We start from the raw sequence: 17,065 nt of genomic DNA on the forward strand, positions 1-17,065 counted from the left end.
ACATCATTAGGCCCTTTGTAATAAGTTTACCGTCCTACTTGAGGGATACTATGGACATACTTCGCAGACTTGAGGACGTTCAGGTGTCCGAAAGTGTTATGCTGGCGAGCTTGGATGTGGAGGCCCTGTACAGCTCCATACCCCATGATTTGGGGTGTGGGGCTGTCGGGGCCTTCCTGGCCACACGTGGGGGCCAATTCGATGGTCACAATGCATTTGTCCTTAGACTCCTGCGATTCATCCTGGAGCGGAACGCCTTCTCCTTTGACGGTAAACTCTTCCACCAGCTCAGGGGAGTGGCGATGGGGAGCCCCTGTGCCCCATCGTTCGCTAATCTCTACCTGGGCTGGTGGGAGAGGGAGAGAGTGTTTTGCGAAGCTATGGATGCTTGAACCCAGCGGATTCTCCTCTGGGTCCGTTTCATTGATGACGTGTTCATACTGTGGGACGGGCCCAGGGAGGAGTTTACATCCTTTGTGGGGTCTTTAAACATCAATGACCTGGGGCTGTACTTCACCTATGACATACAAAAGGAGAAGATGACCTTTCTGGACCTCATTATCTCTAAAGAGCCATCAGGTCGGTTACGGACCTGTGTGCATAGAAAAGAAACTGCTACCAACTCCTTTTTGGAGTGGCGTAGCTGGCATCCAAGTCCATTAAAATCAGGGATACCTAAGGGTCAATACCTTAGGGTTAGAAGAAACTGTACCCACATTTCGGATTTTCAGACCATGTCCAGGGACTTGAGAGGCAGGTTTAAGAGAAGAGGATATCCAGATAAGGTGTTGAAGAATGCGTACCAACATGCATTAAGTACAGACCGCACACAGCTTCTTAATCCGCGGGAGAAAAAACAGGAGTTGGGAGAAATTCGGATGGTCGCGACCTTTGATGGAGCGGCTGAACGGATTAAGCAGATTTTGAATAATTCATGGGGCATCTTGAGAACGGACCCCTTGTTAGGCTCTATGGTGGGGATTAAACCAAGCATTACCTACCGTAGAGGTCCGAATCTAAAGGACAGGCTGGTGAACAGTTTCTTGCCCCCAGAAGTGTCGGCTGATACTTGGCTGGATAGACAGCGGGCAGAGATTAGGGGCACATTCCCTTGTGGGATGTGCAAGGCATGCCAATTTATTCAAAAAGGCAAGGTGGTTACATCTGCCAATACTCATAAAAGCTATGACATCAAATCGTTCATCAATTGCAAGACAACAGGAGTGGTCTATTTAACATCATGCTCCTGTGGACTCCAATATGTTGGAAAAACAACTAGGGAGTTCCGCAGGAGGATCCGTGAACATATTAATGATGTATTACGTGAGGAAGTGACCCCAATTTCAAGACATGTAAGAGAAAAGCATGGTGGAGATGTGGGGTGTCTTCGGTTTCAAGGCATTGAGAAAGTGTTGCCATTCCCAAGAGGGGGCAATTTTGATAGAAAAGTGATCCAACGGGAAACAAGGTGGATTTTCCTAATGGACTCGGTACATCCAAAGGGCCTTAACGAATACATATCCTATGCTTCTTATATATAGAATCCATAAATACCATCTTAAAAGAGTTCTATATATAGAATGAATGTCTAGCTATTCATAAATACCATCTTAGAGGAATCTAAGTGCTGTGTGTATTTTATTATGCACATGTAGATACAGACGTATTTTTGATCTTTTTAGGATTGTAGCTAAATTATTCTGGCCATTCCCCAATGTGTTTAAATCCATGCGTTTCATATCTTAACATGGGGTTAGTAATCTGTGCAGTTAATAATAATGTATCTTATTGCTGCCAGGATATAGTCCTTATCCATTAAGTCTTGCAATGGTTGTGGCATGTACAGTCCATATCGGGTGATGTATTCCTTTTAGTATATCAGAGTATCATGTAGACCGGAGGATTGGTCCTTGGAGGGCACAATTACTTACCTGATCGTCCACTTAGTAAGTTATGTACTGACGGAGCGGTACCGCGACGTAGGTCTGACCCTTTGGAGCGCATATCGCGCTGTTCTAATCACGCCCCGCTGGTGGAATTGTAAGGCGAGGTATTCCCTGTGTCGGCATAGGAGGGAGGCGCCAATGACATCAGTAGTCGCGCCCCCTCTGACGTGATTACAGGATGCGGAGCTTTTGGGTTTAAATACCCGGCTCTGGTGAGCGCCCAGCGCGGTCAAAAACTATGACCGACCGAGCGTGTATGAAGCTCGTTTAAACAGCGCTGTATTTACAGCACGTTCCTATTGAGCCTCTGATGATTTAGCTCCACGCAGGAGCTAATTGAAACGCGTCAGGCCTTTTCTATACGCTTAATATAGCGATCTGTCTGGCATGTGTGTATGAGTCTGTGGGTAACTGTGGCTTATAAGAAAAAGAGCTAAAGGTCCCAACTGCCCGAGATTAGCCCAAACTTAAGTATAGCAATGTCATCCCCCCTCCCAAGCTACAACAAATTAAGTGGAGTGATGAGTGTATGACTTTGGGCTTTTTCTTACATGCTGATCCACAGTGAGTTTTGTGGCATGTGTATTTGAGTCTCTAGGTGATTGTAACTCACAAGAAAAATAGTTGAGTGCTCTAGTTGCCCGAGACTAGCTCTAAATTGAGTATAGCAATGCCATTTCCCCTCCTAAGCCACTACAAGTGAATCGAATATTGAGTGGTTGACATTTGTATGTGGTGCTATATTTGCTACATTTGCTACATCTAATGTCCGTAGGTGGGGATCTAAGGGATTCAGTTTAATCACCTACGATGCTACATTATTAGTGAATCTGGGGTGAGTGTGGGCAGAAAAGACAAATCATACATGCCTTTTTTGAACGTATTTTATTTATTTGTTATCACTGAAACTTTTTAAACAAACAAATAAAAGTTACATTTTAGTGTACATAAAATCCCACTTCTATCCCTTGTTACTATTTTTGGTCTGTACACATACCTATTTACACAATATTTGGAATTTTTAATATGTTCTAATGCCAACATTTAATATTCCATATGATTTGCATAGCTAGAAAAAATTTACAGGGTGGAATTAGAAAAAAAAAAAATCTTCCTTTAGAGGCAATGCAACATTGGTAGGTCTAGGGGCCTTTAGATGGTTCCTGCCTGTCATGGCTACCGACAGCTTCTTCTGATTTCAATGTGGGGAATTATTTAGGTACAGGAAGCTAAAGGAAAACTGAAAATAGTCCTACAGATGTCACAGCTATAAAACAGCAAACTAGCTAACATGTGCACAACATGTAATAAGAAGGTGTGTCTACATCATAAATAGATACCAAAGTAAAACTAGTCTAATATATGACAATAATTTTTACTATCCCGGAGACTACACATGGTCATGTGCGGAAGGCCTAAGCTATCATTTCTTTTTACTAAGTATTTTCTTATTTTGTCCTGTATGTGATAAAACAGTAATTATGCCAGTCCTATAATACATGTTAATAAATGTGTATCACTCCTTACAAACTAGTAGTTTTCTCATAATGCCTGTTCTGCTTATATTTACTATTAAACTATTTTACCAGCAGTAGTATTTGAGGTCGACCGATTAACGCTATGGCAATAGATAATTTCCTTTTCGTGCCTTTGCTGTAAGTACCAACCAGCTTGTCAATGTGATCAGTCAAATTCAAGCGACTGCATAAAGCCCCTGATACCTGTAAGAAGTACAAAAGATAAGATATTGGTTTAATATGCCTAATAAGAGGTTAAACAGAAAAGATTTAAGAAAGCTCGAGATGGAAGATTTTGGTTGCTCTTTTGTGACACAAATTGCTGGACTTTTGGTTCAGACAAAAAGAATGGTAAAGGACATATCCCTAAGGTCAGGGCCCCATGTGGAAAAATATGCAGCGGTTTTGGAAATTGCAGCATGTCAGTTACACCTATGGAAACGCTGTTTCCCAATTGGTATAATGAAAGCAGAGAGTCAATAGAGGAAGCCGCTGCAGATTTTCTGTGAAAAGCTCTGTGGGAAAGACAATGATACGTTGCTTCCGTGTTTTTTCCTGCAACGATTTATGGCTGCGGCCTGCTATGTGAGGCCTTAGCCTAAAAAGGTGTAAGTAAAGGAAAAGGAGTATTTAAATCATTTTGAGGAATGCTTCCTTTTTATCCAAACAGGGAAACAATGGCAGTTTGGTTCTTTTAACTTTTTTCACGCTTCGGCATTCATTGTATGGCTAAAATATTTGAATAAGTTTGTGGACTGGGAGTACTCAGACTCGGGGATATCTAATGTGTATGGCAGTGGCGTAACTAGGAATGGCGGGGCCCCGTGGCGAACTTTTGACATGGGGCCCCCCCTCCCCAAACCGATGCCGAAGACCTCGACTGACCCCCTCCTCCGCACTCTATTATGTCCCTTAGTAAGCCCTGCACACAGTATTATCCCCAATAGTGTCCCCTGCACACACAGTATTAACACCTATAGTGTCCAATGCACACAGTATTAACCCCTATAGTGTCCAATGCACACAGTATTATCCCCCATAGTGTCCCCTGCACACACAGTATTTACCCCTAGTGTCCCCTGCACACACAGTATTATTAACCCCTATAGTGTCCAATGCACACACAGTATTATTAACCCCTATAGTATCCAATGCACACACAGTATTAACCCCTATAGTGTCCCCTGCACACACAGTATTATTAACCCCTATAGTGTCCAATGCACACACAGTATTAACCCCTATAGTGTCCCCTGCACACACAGTATTATTAACCCTATAGTGTCCAATGCACACACAGTATTAACCCCTATAGTGTCCAATGCACACACAGTATTAACCCCTATAGTGTCCAATGCACACAGTATTATTAACCCCTATAGTGTCCAATGCACACAGTATTATTAACCCCTTCCCGACATGCGCCGTAATAGTACGGCGCGTGTCGGGTCTGTAACTATGGCGACCGCCCGGGAGCCGGGCGGCCGTCATAGCCGCCGGGTGTCTACTGCTTCAAGCAGTAGACAACCGGCTCTAATGCCTCCGATCGGTCCCCGGAGGCGCCATTTTCCCGGCGGCGCATGGGCGCCGCCATTTTGGCAGGGATCGCCGGCTCCTGGAGCATGCTCCAGGGCCGACCCCCCGTTGCCATGACAGCCGGGAGCCTTGTTAAAGGCTCCCAGCCGGTCTGCAAATTCTCTCTTTTGCAGGCTGGTGTATACAGCCTGCAAAAGAGATGATGCTTTTTTGCAATGCATTGCAATGCATTAGCATTGTAATGCATTGCATTAGTGATCAGACCCCCTGGGGTTCAACACCCCTAGGGGGTCTAATAAATGCAAAAAAAAAAGTAAAAAAAAAAAAGTAAAAAAAATATAAAAAAATATAAAAATTATTAAAAGTTCAAATCACCCCCCTTTCCCTAGAACAGATATAAAAGTAGTTAAAAACTGTGAAACATATACATGTTAGGTATCCCCGCGTCCGAAATCGCCCGCTCTACAAATCTATACAAATATTTTTCCTAAAAAACATGAAGAAAAAGATGTCCGGCAGCTCTCCGATAAAATATAACTTTTAATGAAAAAATGTCATAAAATAACAAAAAATTGACATAGCACAGAAAAAAAAAGGAAAAATGAAAACCCCCTAAAAACGCAGACGCGTTTCGGAACGAGATGTTCCTTCCTCAGAGCGTGTACCACTAAAAAAGGAATTCAGAATAATATAATGGGATTTGCGAAATGTGGTTCTAATAAATGTAATGTTTGTCAATATACTAGAAGAACTAGGTCTATTTCAAGCTATCAGTCAGAGATAACAGTACCACTAAAATCTTTTATGAACTGCAGTACACATCATGTTGTTTATAACATCAAATGTACAGCATGCAGAATGGATTATGTCGGTTGTACAACTAGATCGTTGAAAATTCGGATAGCCGAACACATAAACGATAGCAGTAAATTCCCCTCAGACCACATGTCTGGAATATCAAGACATTTTGCATCAGTACATAAATCTAATTTATCTACCATGGAATTTTATGCCATCGAAAGGGTAGACAAACCCATTAGAGGAGGTAGCTGGCAAAAACTATTATTCCAACGAGAGGCTTTCTGGATCCTACAATTTAATTGTAGGATCCCATTTGGGATGAATATTAAAACTGACCTCACTTATATCTATTGATTCTTTCCTCTAGAGGTAGTACACAAAAAATAATAATAATTAAAATAACAATAAAGATAGTAACAACAATAGTCATTAGATACGAAAATTATTGGGTTTCTATTATATCGTATCAGGAAGTTTAATAGTTTTTCAATATATACTATTAGGTGGCTTACTAGTTATGTATGTAGTTGAGGTGTTCCTGTTTATTAGGTCTTTATTACACATATTATTAGGTAGCTTTACAGCCATTTAAATGTAAGGTGTATTGCTACTTATTTACTTACCAAAGATGCTTTTTACTTGTGGGTATAGGGCATTGTTCTCATGCTTAGTGGTAATTTGCTTGTTGCCCCGTACACCATCATTGCTGGATATTCATTGTTCATTGTTCATTTATAATTATGTGCTTCATGAGGGGTATTTAATAGTCTTACATATACGTATTTTCAAGAGAATGTTTGCTATAGGTTAATTTTCTTTTCCATCTTGCTATTCCGGCTGTCTAAGGAGAGTCCTCTTGTAGATCATTGGCCATTCTTAGTCACGTGATTCCTTTATGAATGAATGGGTATCCCATGTTATTGTGGAGTAGGAGTTATTTATGGGAGTATATATGGGAGTGTCCATTCGATGATTGGTTACTAAGGATCACGTGACTCAGGCCATGGAATCGAGTATGCTAGGTCCTTTCATTACCCCGTTTAAAAGAGCCCGACTATGATTACACCGTCGTGGAGAGGAAAACTGGGTATGTTTTTTGTATAACTAATATCTAGTAGGTTTTTATATGAAATATCTTTCTTTGCCCTTTATAAAACGCATGTGGTGTGAATAGATCTAGAACTATTGTTATGTCAAGTAATATACTGTGAAATAACGGAGGTAGTGAATGTGAACAGGCACATATCCCAGAGATACAGGTACATATATATATATATATATATATATATATATATATATATATATATTTTAGGTCACAAATATGATGTAGATTTTTTAGATAATAGAGTGAAAAGGATCTTTTTGTAAATTGTGGTAAAGAGAGACCTGTATTTTATTTGTATGTATATTTATATCATGACATGTTTCTTTCCTGCTTGTGACTATCCAGGTGTATATGATCCCTTTAATCAACCTAGGTGAAATGAAGTTGAATTAATGACCGGAAGTGTTGTAATGTTTGCTAGCTATATATACTCAGGTCAGATTGTTAAAAACACGCTCTGAGGAAGGAACATCTCGTTCCGAAACGCGTCTGCGTTTTTAGGGGGTTTTCATTTTTCCTTTTTTTTCTGTGCTATGTCAATTTTTTGTTATTTTATGACATTTTTTCATTAAAAGTTATATTTTATCGGAGAGCTGCCGGACATCTTTTTCTTCATGTTTGTTGAATTACTAGACACTTTCGGAATAGAGTGTCTGTGCCGTGCACCCCGGACATATTATACAGCCTATGGAACCAAGATATATATGGGTGAGCTGAGCTTTCTTTTTTGATTTTTTTAAATATTTTTCCTGTTCGGTACACGCCGTAGCAGGAAAAATAGTCAAAAGTGCCAAACCGCCGTTTTTTCACTGTTTTAATTCTGATAAAAATTTGAATAAAAAGTGATCAAAGCAATAACATTTCCCGAAAATGGTAGAACTAAAAAGTACACCCGGCCCCGCAAAAAAAAGACGCCCTATGCATCCCTGTACACCTATGTATAAAAAAGTTACGGCCGTCGGAATATGGCGACTTTTAGAAAAAAAAATTTTTAACACCGTTTTGGAATTTTTTTTAGGGGTCAAAATGTAAATAAAACCATATAAATTTGGTATCCCTGGAACCGTACCGAAACACAGAATATAGGGGACATGTCATTTTGGCTGCACAGTGAACGCCGTAAAACCAAAGCCCGTAAGAAAGTCGCAGAAATGCATTTTTTCTTCAAATCCACCCCATTCTGAATTTTTTTCCTGCTTCTCAGTACATTATATAGAATAATTAATGGTGGCATCATGAAGAAAAAATTGTCCCGCAAAAATTAAGACCTCATATGACTCTGGGAGCGGAGAAATAAAAAAGTTATGGGGTTTAGAAGGAGGGGAGTCAAAAACGAAAATCAAAAAATGCCATCGGCGGGAAGGGGTTAACCCCTATAGTGTCCAATGTACACACAGTATTAACCCCTATAGTACCCCTGCACACACAGTATTATCCCCCATAGTGTCCCCATATGTCCCACTGTGGACATCTATAAACATTTATTATACTCTGGGGTCTGAAAAGACCCCAGAGTATAATAATCGGAGACCCGGGGGATTAAAACCATTAAAAGAACAGAGACAGTTGCTTACCTGTTCCTGTCGGCTGTCCTGTCCGCTCTTGTCCAGCTTTAATGACGTCAGACGTCACATGACCCGGGAAGCTGGCCTGGGTCATGTGACGTCAGACACGAATGACGGAGACCTGGCAGGATCGCGGAGAGGTAAGTAACACTGTTTTTTATGTTACCTTACCCCTCCTGGTGTGCCGATCATTATACTCGGGGGTCTGCAAAGACCCCCGAGTATAATGATAGCCTCTGTGGGCCCCGCAGTGTCACTTGCCGATCCCGGCCCAGCCAGGATCGGCAAGTGAATGGGGCCCGTAACGGACTTTTAAAAAAAAAAAAAAAACCGCAGCGGTAGCGGCTGTCACCGGGCCCCCTAATGGCCCGGGCCCTGTGGCAGCTGCTACTGCTGCTACCACGGTAGTTACGCCCCTGGTGTATGGGTTTTACTTATTTATTTAGTGTTAATTGGAGTTTTTAATTCAAGATCCTGAGTGACTGCCATTGTTTAATAGTGGCGGAATTTGGGAAAGTGTTTAATGTTTGCTGCCAAATGGTAAATGGCAAATAAAATGGATGGCTATACTGTGGAGAGCTATACTGTTTAGAATCGATAGAAAAAAGTGGAATGGGTATATCTTTTTATAAATCAAACTTGAACTGTCCCAATCTTCTATAAGGACAATGTAGCTTTCACTGGCATTTAAAGTGCACTTAAACTTCAGACACCTTTTGATTTTTTGGCAGCATTAGTAAATGTTGTAATATACTTTATAAATGAAGTTTGGCACCTCTGGTATCCTGTACTGAAATTCACTTTCTGGCTAAAGCCCCACATAGAAAAACACTGTGAAGAAAAAAAAAGCGCAAAATAAACATACTGCATTTTTTTCCGCAGCATTCTTCATTGAGTTTTTGCTGTATGCTCTGCTCTGCCTATTTCCTTCCTCATTGATGCACCCTACATGACTGCTGAGGCCTAATTACAAGCCTGAACAGTGACTTGAGATGCGCAACATCAGTATACAAGTGTCCAAAATCGTACACATTATTCTACATGTGGTCTTTCCACTGATTTGTATAAACAAATATCATGTAAAAACAATATCATGAATATCATTTCCTCTTAATGCAGCCCATGATTTTATTTTCTTTGGCAGCAGCTCGTAAACACTGGTTGTTAAAATTAAGTTTATTGTCCACCAATATCTCCGCGTCTTTTTCAACAGTAGTCACCCAGTTTTTTATTATTTAATACAAAATTCTAACATGTGTTTTCATGGTACATATGCAAAACTTTACATTTATCCATATCAAAACTCATTTCTCATGTCATTGTCCAAGCTTCCAGCTTGCCTAAATTCCTCTATAATATTACACTATCCTCCTCTATGTTACAGAGTGTAGTATCAGCTAAAAATATTGAAATTCTACTCTAAATCCTCTACCCCAAATACTCTCTAAAAAAAAAAGAAAACTTGCTGCAGACAAATTATCTGCCCCAATCACTGTTACTGAATTAAATAAGGTTATCTGCAGTTTCTGCCTGGAAAGAGGCTGATCCCCAATGGCCTTTCTCTGCTCTATTAACAAAAATGTGCCTATTATTTTACCTCACCTTGCTTCTACCATGCTATTGGGGAAAAAGCTTACCAATGCAAATGCAAGAGGCAATTGCTTTTGCCCTTGATCTATTATTCATGATCATCAACTCAAGGGCAGGCTTAACTCACTTAGCTGACATGCCAGCCCACTTTGGCAAACTTTCTGGTTTAAAAATGAATTTTGATAAATGTTACTCTCACTCGAGAGGACATGGAACTTGTACATAAGTCATCCCCTTTAATCCGGGTGACTTAAAAACTTAAATACTTATATATGTATCCAACCATTTATCAGAACTGTACCTGTTGAAACATACACCTATGTTGAAGTAAGTTAAGAGTCTGTTAATAGAATATGATTTGCCTTTCCTGCCATGGATAGGGTGAAAAAACCTATTACAAATGTATATTATTCCATAAAGTACTATCTTATTGCAAATGAGTAAATGCAACATGGAACCAATTTTGTAGCAATATAGTGATGCCTGGTCATGGAGGCAAACACCCATTTTTAGACAATTCACTGTTGGGGGCATTGGTGGAGACTTGGAGGCTACATTGCAGCCAAAGTTGGCTCTTGACCTCACTTTTCAAGGTCACCTTTAACCTCATAAAATCTCCTATCTCCACTACTTAAACTTCAAAATCTGTTGTAGTGAACTTCTGGGGAAGAATTGTATTTCTCACATAATCACTCTGTTTGGAAAGACACAGCCCTCTCTAGTAAACGGTTTTACTTGTTGCACACACACACTTAGGTTAGCCAAGGACATAAAGCCAGCTTTTCTTCTATTTATATTCTGGGAGAAAGAACTGAATATTACCTTGTCTGCTGTGGATGTTAAATACTTAGCCACTCTCTTGATTTCTCAGTGTTTGTCACACCATGCCTCTATTTCATGAAGCAACATCCCTTTCCCACAAAGCCAAACCCCTTTTTTTGAAAAGTCAGAAACAGGACAATGCCACATATTACATTCATCATAACAGCATGGTGTCACAGAAGAAGAGTCCATGTGCAGAAGTGGCCCGTCTGTAGTAACTTTTACCAATAGAAAAGATTTGTGTCACGGTTGTGTAGATGCCCGACAACAGTAGTACTGAATGGTGCTAGCACTACTAGGGAAACGGGGTAGGTAAGCTGTCCCTAGTGCTACGACGGCTAACTAGGCTCTGCCTGAGGGTGTTGGTCAGCTGTACCCAAGCTAAGCTCAGCCCCGACAACCACTGGCTCCCTAAATGTGAAGAGCAAACAGACAGGTAGGAAGAGAGCTGAAAGAGGCTAGGGGCTGAGAAACTAGAGGCGGTTACCCCTAGTGAAAGTATAGGTGCAGCTGCAAACAGTACTAACTAGGATGGGATGTGCTGAAGAACTAACAGGTGCAGCACAACCACTAAACACACAACAGGAATGGAGGAGAGGTACAGTAGAGTAGTGAGGAAAGGTATCACAGGACAAAACAAACCTGAAACCCAAAACAGAATTCACTAATACTAAACAGTGACAGGCAGCCAGAAATGCAGGACAGGGGATGAGAAGGAATGTTTGAGGGTAAAACAGACTCTCACACAGAACAAAACTCACACCCCTTCCAATTCAGCTTCAGAAACCATACAACTCCAAATAAACTCTACTTCTAGACAGAGCCAAGAATCCTAGCTGGTAACCACGAAAACCAGCAAGGACTGAAGCCAGCAGTCAGCCTTTTACAGACCCCAGAAAGACCTGATAGGTTGACGACAATTACACACACCTATTGTAACATCTCTGCCTGTTCGGGTCTCTGCGCCACTCTCTGCTCACATGCTGCGGCGCAGGAGGTGTGTGCAGTTTGATAATTTGCTTAAAGTTTTTAGTTGCACTGTGTGACCACGGCTCTAGTTCTGTGATTGTATTTGCACCATACCTGTCTTCTGCCCTTGTTGCCTCTGTTCATTCAGTGGTTAAATTTTGTCTTGCCTGTGATTGACAGCTTGCCTTCCTGTCAGGTTCAAGGCGGGTTCTTCCTCCACTATTTAGTCTTTGCTCACATTCACACTGGTGCCTGTTATTGCCTCTTGCTTGCTGGTTTCCCTTGCTGTTTATTTACTTGTATTCTAATCCTTGACCTCTGGCTTTCCCTACTGACTATTCGTTTGGACACCGATTTGGCACTGCATTGCTCGACCGTTACCGAACCCTGGCTAGCTGACCTCCCTTTGTTGCTGTTCGTTTTGTCTGCGTTTTGTGTATCACTTATACAGGAAGGGAACATCTTCGTGGTTGCCGCCTATTAAGTAGGATAGGGCCTGGCAATAGGAAGGGACAGTTGGGGGCTTCAGCTTAGGGCTCACTGTCCCTTGTGCCCCTTCCTCCAGAGTTCTCCAGCAGCTTCTGGGGAATTATCATCTGGCTATTCCCTAACACCTATAGCTCGCATCCACCAAGACACAAAGCAAGCTCAAGTAGACACTGTGGCAGAAACCCAACCACTATCCCAACAGCTCAGTGGCAAAGAGAATCGACCACAGGACACCAGCTCAAATCCCCAGACGACACCACCAAAAAACATACAACCATTTTATAAATATCTCAGATCCTGACAATTTGGCCAATTATGAAACAAAAAATTCTACAAAGAAGACCCAGGACTGTTATTCTACTAAAACCCTACATCACACTAGAATGGGACATTCCTCTCCCAAAAGTCCAGAAATTGGTCTCCTCACTTCCCAGACATAGAGAGACTGTTGCAAAAAGAAGAGGGGATACTATACACTGGTAGGCATGGCCCTTTTCTTAATTTTTTTGAGATGTGTTAATATTTAATATTTTTTTCAAATGAAGTGGAAAAATGTCTATCGCTGGATTTCTAATATGTGTTCTATTGTGAATAAAATATGATTATATGATATTTCCAAATTACGGAATTCCCATTTTTTGGGGGGAAATTGCAGATGTATGTAATAGGGGCTCCCTATCCTGCTTAAAATTATAAATACATTGCATACCTTCTATTTTTTTTAAGAAAAACATTTTCTCCTCATAGGACTGGGCCCCATGAACTGTAAAACACTGTGGCATTTTACATTAACTCCAAAGTGCATGGAATTCTGGCAAATCCCATTTACACATTGTAGAAAATAATTTTCAGCTGAATTATCTATAGAAACACTGGTGGTTTACAGATAAGTGTAATGGAAGCAGAAAGTCTGTAGAGGAAAAACCATGCGTTTCCGCATATGACCTCATTGAAGAGGGCCTAAAATACAGTACAGGAGAGGCAAGTAACACTGGTTTTTATGTTCTTCACCTCCCCATGGGCTCTGATAACTTTGGGGTCTGAAAAGAACCCAGAGTATAATAATAGTATGTGGGTGGTGTACCCCAAAATTTCTGGATCTTACACTGTGTGGATGGGCCTCTAAGGGACATTATATATTATCTTATCTTATACTGTATGGTGGGGCTGCTACCATATAGTGTGAATAAATGGGGTGTTATACTGTGGGAGGAGGGGAGGGAAAGGCCAAAAGTTTGCTGGGAGGTGTCAATATAAAAAAAACACCCACATTTTAGGCACGAGTGTAACACACCTCTGTTAGTAACCATATGCTGAACTAGTGGGGAGAGGACTAGAGAGAAATAAATAAAATTGTTCTTCTCTATGTGGTTTTGCATTACAAAAGACTGCATTCATATGGTAACGGGTAGCAAGTCCGAATAACCACCAGTGTAGCCGTACCCGGTGTCCAGCAGTAAATCTTTTTATATGTAATCTATAAAGGTTGTATTTCATAAATGTTCTATCAGGCAAACATATATAGAGGGTGTTAAAGAGCTAAAGAGCCAAGTTGCCAGTAAGGAAAACAACCAATGTTCAGTGGATGGTGTGCGTTCCAAGGTGCCAACAGGCTGAAAAATGGGCATCTGATTGTCCTGTAGTCGAGAGGCCAGTGAAACTGCAGATAAAAACATATGAAATGGTAGTGGGGGAATCCCACTGTAAGACAGTCTGGATTGTCGCCAAGAGATCTCCAGGGTGCACTCAGACATTATAATGTTTCTGAAGAGCTGTTCAGAGACTGGTAAGACAAATCTGATTGAGTCTGAAACTTTTTTTCAGGACAGTAAAATTGTGACCAGAATTATGTGTAGAGTTCATGTTGGGCAGAGACTTTTCCTGATTCTAGCAGTTCTGGAGCAGTATTCTAGATAACCCTATAAAAGGGACAGTACACAGGAGTCTCACATGAAAGTTCCTAAGTTGATGATGGAAAGAGTCTCACTGTCTGACTATCAGGATGGGTCAGAGCTGCGTCCAGAGATGCTGCCATGTAAGAAGGAATAATGAGAGTGACTGGCTCTAATCCCTGGAGAGACTGTGCAGCATGGACATAAGTCAGATGATACTACTTTGTATAAAGAAATTGTATTTGCACAAAATAACTACTTGTACTCCCAAAAAACAGATGTTGTGAATAACAGAGGTAGCACAAAATCTGTTCAGGTGAATGGCAAAGTTGAGCTGGCTGTGAAGGAAACAGTCCCAGGGGTAACTTCAAATGTAGTTAAGTGCTCAAGTGTGCCCCTAGAGGACATAGTTGATAATGGCAACAAATGTGTGCATTTAGTAAAATATTTGGGAAGAAAAGAGCAGATTCCACTCCATATAGCATGGAAGGCCAAGGTTTGAGTTTCTTAATGGACTTCATTAGGCATCTACTGAGGAGATTCCTAAAGACTTACTGAAACATTGCTGACTGAGATCCTGGTCTATAGTCTCTCACTCTGCCAAACTAGTATCCCTATGCTATGCTGAGGAGATACAACAGATTTAGACAGTGCTGTCCATAGCTGGGAATCTGTTCCTTTTGGAATAGAAATACTAGTTTGGCAATAATCCCCGCATTATGTTATTAGGCTCACTAAACGAGTCATTCATGATGTTAAGGGGGCTGCCCCTAGAGGGCAGCAAACAGAGGCACTGTTCTCCTAATTACATCCTGGAGAACAGATTTGCATATTTTTTACCCATTGCTGACTGAGGAAGACAGGCTGAGCCAAGGGCCTGGGAATCGCACCCAAAAGTTCTGGTGTGAACGTAGTTTTGTTTCTGTTCTAGGCAGTAGGTCTACACCCTGATAGTTAGGGACACGATACTCTGTACTGGCTATATTTTATTATTTGTTGCTTTTTGTACCAGTGTTGTATCTCTGCTGCGGTTGGAGACAGTCACAGTCCTAATAATCTCTGACAGCACATTCAGTTATTAAGCCTCCACTGCCATTGCTGAGAAAATGGACTGGTGAGAGAGATGGAGATCATAACCAACTCGTGTGTGGAGAATGTGATATTATCTGTAGTGGAGCCCCTTAACAAGTGCAGGATGTGGGATGAAATATTAGTCAAGCGTAGAGAATACATAGTGGACAGAGGAATAAAATGAATAGACCCTATTAGATGTGTGAAGAAAGAACCAGGCGCACACAAGCTGATGTTGGTGCAGGAATCACCTAATATTATAGGAAGTATGAGGGCAGCAAGTGGGAATCAGCTGCATCTCCAGTATCAAGGCAACTCAGGAACCCTGAGAGGGTCGACACTATCTACTATTCAGGATGTAGAGAAAGGCAAATGTATATACCTGCAAGTCCTCATGGCCCTAAAGGAGCAAAAGCCATCTCCATCAATGTAGGACTCCAGAAACATCCAGGACAATAAATTGAGATTAAGATACTGGTCCTCCTAGATTTTGGATCAGGAGGCTAACTATGGTAAGCCAAAGGAAAGTGAGGTTTAGTCACTTTGTATGGTCTAGCCTCAGTTAGGTGGGTTTTCTGTATATAGGCAATATGTAAAACTTTCCTCTTAAGGAGATTAAACAGGTTGTATCATTTTTCTTGCTTATGTAGGACCTTTACATTGAGCGATCCAACTACAAAAACTGTTTGATCGCCAGAAATATGAACACTCATTCCTGGTCATCAGGTATCCTAAGGAAGTACATGGCATTGCCTTATGGAATATCAGGTAAAAGGGATGTCCCCATCTGTAAGTTGCATTAGACTCACTGAATTTAGCCAGGGTTGGCTGTCACTGGCTCTGCTTTCTTTGTATAAACTTTGTGACAACTTAATTTAGGTCCCTTTCACCAGAAGGGATCTACAAGACCTGGCCCGTACCAGGATGAGTTCTCTATCAGCAGAATTATTTATCCTGCAGTGACACAATGACAGTAAGACATCTCATAAAAGTATGATACGACCATGTCTACCATTGTGTAGCATCCCCTTTTCTTTTCACAACAGTTTGTAAAATCCGTAAAGTGAGGAGACTGTTTGCTGTTATTTTTGGATAGAAATTTGGTCCCATTCTTGACTGATGTAGGATTCTAGCTGCGCCACAGTCCTGGGTCTAATTTGTAGATTCTATAATTTCATAATGGGCCAAATATGTTCTATTGGTGAAAGGTATAGGCTACAAATAGGCTAGCTGTGCTCCTGGACTCTTCTTCTGCAGAGCCATGATGTTGTGATGGATACAGAATGTGGCTTAACATTTTCTTGTTGAAATGGTCAAAGCCTTCCCTTAAAAAGTCATTGTCTGGATGTGAATATTTGTTGTTCTAAAGCCTAAATATGCTGTTTAGCATTGATAGTGTATTTCAAGATTTGTAAGCTGCCATAGGCACTAATGCAACCCCATACAATCAGAGATGCAGGCCTTTGAACTGTGTACTGATAACAAGATGGATGGTCTCTCTTCTCTTAAGTCCACAAGACATGGCATCTGTGGCTTCCATAAAGAATTTCACATTTTGATTCATATGACACACAGAACAGTTTTCCATTTTGTTTCAGTCCATCTTAAATGAGCCTTGGCCCAGAGAAGACAGTGGTGTTTTCTTTGCATGAAAACAGCTTAAACTTGCATTGGTGGATTACCTAGCGAATAGAGATGAGCGAACACTAAAATGTTCGAGGTTCGAAATTCGATTCGAACAGCCGCTCACTGTTCGAGTGTT

The 17,065-nt window shown here is 41.0% G+C and overlaps 1 protein-coding gene across 1 annotated transcript in view; it reads right to left on the reverse strand.

The window, feature by feature from the left end:
• LOC142201092 (ATP-binding cassette sub-family A member 13-like) overlaps positions 1-17,065 on the reverse strand; it is a 91,976-nt gene that overhangs the window by 42,826 nt on the left and 32,085 nt on the right. Inside the window, exon 8 of the mRNA XM_075271923.1 lies at positions 3,533-3,667. Coding sequence (XP_075128024.1) covers positions 3,533-3,667 — 135 coding nt within the window. The remainder of the gene's footprint in view (positions 1-3,532; positions 3,668-17,065) is intronic.

This window comes from Leptodactylus fuscus, chromosome 4 (assembly GCF_031893055.1).
Source record: "Leptodactylus fuscus isolate aLepFus1 chromosome 4, aLepFus1.hap2, whole genome shotgun sequence".
NCBI classification, from domain to species: domain Eukaryota; kingdom Metazoa; phylum Chordata; class Amphibia; order Anura; family Leptodactylidae; genus Leptodactylus; species Leptodactylus fuscus.